The 4,883-nt window shown below is 35.7% G+C and overlaps 1 protein-coding gene across 1 annotated transcript; it reads left to right on the forward strand.

The window, feature by feature from the left end:
• The first annotated feature begins 460 nt into the window (after window positions 1–460).
• Window positions 461–3,520, forward strand: LOC145111899 (cytokinin dehydrogenase 1-like). The gene is made up of 5 exons (XM_079048137.1): window positions 461–1,229; window positions 1,612–1,739; window positions 1,827–2,087; window positions 2,181–2,443; window positions 2,993–3,520. The coding sequence occupies exons 1-5, from the start codon at window positions 590–592 to the stop codon at window positions 3,312–3,314; spliced, it is 1,614 nt and encodes a 537-aa protein (XP_078904263.1). The 5' UTR covers window positions 461–589; the 3' UTR covers window positions 3,315–3,520.
• The last annotated feature ends 1,363 nt before the right edge of the window (window positions 3,521–4,883 follow it).

Consider the following 4,883-nt stretch of genomic DNA (forward strand, 5'->3'; position numbering starts at 1 on the left):
GTATTTAATCAAGAAGAAAATCTTGTTGGAAGTGTGTCTCAAATTCCATGAAATTTTGTGAACAAGGTTGAGTAATAACCAAAAAGAAATGAGTCACTACACACATTGTCCCTAGAAAACACATAAAAACTGGAAAAATTTTCAAAAAGTCGGCAACTAAAAGATAAGTGCAGTAGTATTTGCCAAACCTTTTGCAATTACTTGTCAATACAAAATCACTTTTATGCATCCATCATGTGAAAAGTGGATTTCAATAACTAACACAACCTTTTGCAACAAAACCAAGTTGAAACTAATTACTTTGTGGTGTTTAGACATACACTTTTTAAATAATTATCGCACCTTAAAAATAAGTAGTTTTTCATTTATATCTCTTTTATGGCAATTCTTTAAATCCGATTTTTTTCACCTTAATACTCAAACTCATCATACGCCATTCCCCTTTATAAGGCTTTCACATTCATCTCTTTTCTCAAGGATTTTAAACACCATCTCCTTTCTTTATAGCTACAAACTAGAAAAACCAACTTCGTTCTCTTTGTCTCCACCACCACCACCCACCTCCACTCACTACCACTGCACCACCACCATGCTTAAACATAACACTCTTGTCTTCAAGATCTTGACGGCTCTAATACTAGGCTGTGACTTCCACCGGAGCAGAATCTCTTCCACCACCAACTTTGACGCCTCCACCACCAACCTCCTCCATGCAACACTCACGTCATTAATGACGGAACTGAAACTTTCCGGTGAACTCCAATTCGACAACCTCCACCATGCCGCCAAAGACTTTGGCAACCGCTACCACCTCCTCCCTGCCGCCATCCTACACCCCAAATCCGTCTCCGACATCTCCTCCCTCATCACCTACATCTTCCAAATGGGACGCACGTCAGGGTTAACCGTGGCGGCACGAGGCCACGGTCACTCCCTCGAAGGCCAAGCACAAGCCCACCATGGGGTGGTGGTCAACATGGAATCATTCGGTCAATCTCAGGGAATGCAATTCCATATCCATGGTGACAAACCGTTTGTAGATGTCTCAGGTGGTGCACTTTGGATAAATATTTTGCATGAAAGTCTTAAACATGGTTTTGCACCAAAATCATGGACCGATTATCTTCATCTAACCGTTGGTGGCACGTTATCCAATGCGGGGATTAGTGGACAAGCTTTCCGACATGGACCTCAGATCAATAATGTCTACCAATTACAAGTTGTTACAGGTATTTTACTGGTTACTGGATACTGGTTACTCGTTTACAATGTCAATATAGATTTTGCAAAAAGTTTTTCTACCAAAAAAATAACAAGAATAGAAAGATGTGGCAATGGCATAATGCTATGTGGATGATAGGAGGAGTAGTGATGACAAACTAACGACATTGTCATATTATAGCCTGGGGAAAAGACTTTTTTTGAGGGACCAACTAAAAAGAAAGTACAACTACAATTTCTTGGAACATAAGGGTATCCGAAAGTGACTAATCTTGAAGGGTACGATGGTAAATTGACATTATGTAAAAGTGACAACAAGTAGTGTCTACTCAGATACCCACCAATTATAGGAGATAAAAAAAGCTTTATTTTAACTGAATTTTTTTGCAGGTACAGGACAAGTAGTTACATGTACAGAGGACATGAATTCTGATCTCTTTTATGGTGTTCTTGGAGGACTTGGTCAATTTGGCATCATCACCCGAGCTCATATTTCACTTGAACCCGCACCCAAAATGGTAATTCATTTTGTTCTCTGGCAACCAATTATGTTCTGTATTATTTTGTGCATGTGAAAAATGGGATCTAATTCTTGATTTTGATAGGTGAAATGGATTAGAGTTCTTTATTCAGATTTCACTACATTTACGAAAGATCAAGAGCAATTAATATCATCCGATAGTTCATTTGATTATGTTGAAGGGTTTGTGTTGATAAACAGAACTGGGTTACTTAATAATTGGAGATCGTCTTTTAAATGTAAAGATCCTGTTCAAGCAAGTCGGTTTTTTTCTGATGGGAAAACTGTCTTTTGTTTGGAAATCGCCAAGTATTTTAAGCAAGAAGATGCTGAGACCATTGACCAGGTACTTTGATAGATTTCTTTATTATAGCTTCTTATTTTCATTTATGTTTGTTTAAAAACATACTTGATATAATTTATGTTTGTTTATATGCAGAAAATTGAAATGTATTTGTCGAAATTGAATTACAATGAATCCACTTTGTTCGTCTCGGAAGTGTCGTATGTGGAGTTTTTGGATAGGGTTCATGTGTCAGAGTTGAAGCTGCAGGAGAAGGGGCTATGGGATGTTCCTCATCCATGGTTGAATCTTCTTGTTCCCAAAAGTAAAATCCACAAATTTGCAAGTGAAGTTTTTGGGAAAATTCTCACTGATACTAGCAACGGGCCTATACTCATTTACCCAGTCGACAAGTCTAGGTAATTTTACAATAAAAGCAATTGGCTTGATTAGACAGAACAAAACAAAAACAGGTTGTACTGTATTTGACATGCATTGGATTGGGACCAGGACCGATGTCAATGGGACAAAAATTGCAATTTTTTGTCTCACTCAACAAGATGGGATAGAGATTCGCGTTCGATCTCTCGTCTGTGCAAAAGACGTAAATACCCTCCTCATCCTCATCATCAAAAATAGCCCTAGAAAGCTTGTCTATCCAATTATGTCCCGTCTTGTGTAACAAGACGGGACAAGACATGACAGGCTTTCAAAGGCTATTTTTGATGATGAGGATGAGGATGAGGAGGGTATTTACGTCTTTTGCACAGACGAGAGATCGAACGCGAATCTCTGTCCCATCTTGCCCAGTGGGACAAAAAATTACAATTTTTTGTTCCATTGGCATCGGTTCCGGTCCCAGTCCAATACATGTCAAACACGGTACAACTTGTACTGTCTTGTCTTGTATAAAACTTTCATCCTTGTACCAGTGTTTTAAGTTGTGGTTTTGTATACTTTTTTTGTAGGTGGAACACCAAAACATCGATGGTGACCCCAACAGAGGATATCTTTTACCTGGTGGCATTTTTATCTTCAGCAATGCCATCCTCGGAAGGAACAGACAGCTTAGAATACATTCTAAGTCAAAACAAAAAGATTCTAGAAGTATGTGAAACTGCTAAACTTGAAACCAAGCAGTATTTACCCCATTACAATACCCAAGAGGAGTGGAGAACACATTTTGGGAGTCAATGGGATGTTTTTGTTAGAAGGAAATTAACGTATGACCCTCTAGCAATATTAACCCCTGGTCAAAGAATCTTCCAAAAAGCAACCAGTTATTTATAACACCACAAGAATCCATATGAATCTAGCTCGAATTAGAAATGCATAAAAAGTTATAAAATGATTAAATGTACATATTAATTGGAAATCTTTTGTAATTTTCCCTGGAGCATTTGTGACAACGAGCGGTATATAATATGTTAAATTTCCACCATGTTAATTTTGGTAATTACTCGGAGAAAAAAATGAAATATATCATTTTTAAATAACGGTTAAGCGCAAGAAATAGCAATGTACTTTCCTCGATTAGTTTATTATAGCATCCTACTTTTATTATTCCTATTACAGTATTGTACATTAAAAAATCTACTCAAATATAACAATTAAACAATGTCATCCAAAAACAAAGTAATTTCCATTGCTATAAATAGGTAAAAATATTTAATTACATCTTAATAAGGAGAAAGAAAATGGAAGTAGGATGTTATAATACTCCTAATAATTAAAAGTGCATTGATATTTCTTAAGATCAAGTACAAAGAATTTGGACAAGAAAACTCCAAATGCATCTCCTTTTGTTGAACAAATATCAATAGCCATATTACTGAACTAATCAGTAGTTGTAACTTGTAACCTGATTCCACTTAAATCTAAACCTCTCGACCATATATATAAACTAATCTCTACTTTTAACCTATTCCACAAAAATCTAAGGCTTTTGACCACATATACGTATGTTTTCTACAGCATCTGAAGGCAGTATGTCAGCAGGATTCAGGAGTGACAGTTATTATACGATTAAGTAGCAATATCGCATTGTCTGCGTAACTGGTGATGAATCCAGTACGAAGTTTCAATTCGTAGGTCGCCATAAACGAAAATGGATCCAAACAGACGAACATGAAAACGAATTTGTCAAATTGGGAAAGAAGAGGGGGAATTAATTAGGGTTTAGAAGAATTATAGAATTAGGATTACCCGCTGAGTAGACCATCGCTTCGAACATGTGGGCCTGCTTAGATCTCTTAGATTCCATGATTGACGGTTTGTCCCAACTCACAAGATAAACTCAAAATATTTTTAAAGTAAATGAGCGAAATGGTTTCTGTAGTACATAGTTTCTTGTGTTGGTTTAGAAATGATTTTTTGGTTATATTTTTTTAAATGTTGTCAGGATTGGATTTTATTTAGGATTGTTCTAAGCTTTACAAGATCATGATCATATAATCAAATTGAATTAGATTTAAAATTTGTTCATTTTGTTTGTATAGTACTCGTTATAACTTAATATTGATTAAGATATCGATTGATAGAATTTTCTTTAACTTATTAAACATGAACCATAACTCTTATTCCTAAAACCCGTAGAAATTAGGAAGAAAACATCATTAGCAAAAAAATTAACAAGATCATTATGACCATATACAACTAAAGGCATACAATCACAAAGAGAATAACATAAGTATAAGATATTGTATAACTAGAGATGAATGAATGAAGTGGTGATGCTCTATGAAACTTATTATGACCTCTAATGCTTGATTTTGAGTTGAGTGAATGAATATTTGAGGCTCGATTATATAAAAAAGACTAAAAATATGGGATCATATCGAGTTAAGATCTAAGATCCTA

The sequence above is a fragment of the Lactuca virosa genome, chromosome 5, assembly GCF_052849685.1.
Source record: "Lactuca virosa cultivar CGN04683 chromosome 5, Lactuca_virosa_CGN04683_v6, whole genome shotgun sequence".
Taxonomy (NCBI): Eukaryota; Viridiplantae; Streptophyta; class Magnoliopsida; order Asterales; family Asteraceae; genus Lactuca; species Lactuca virosa.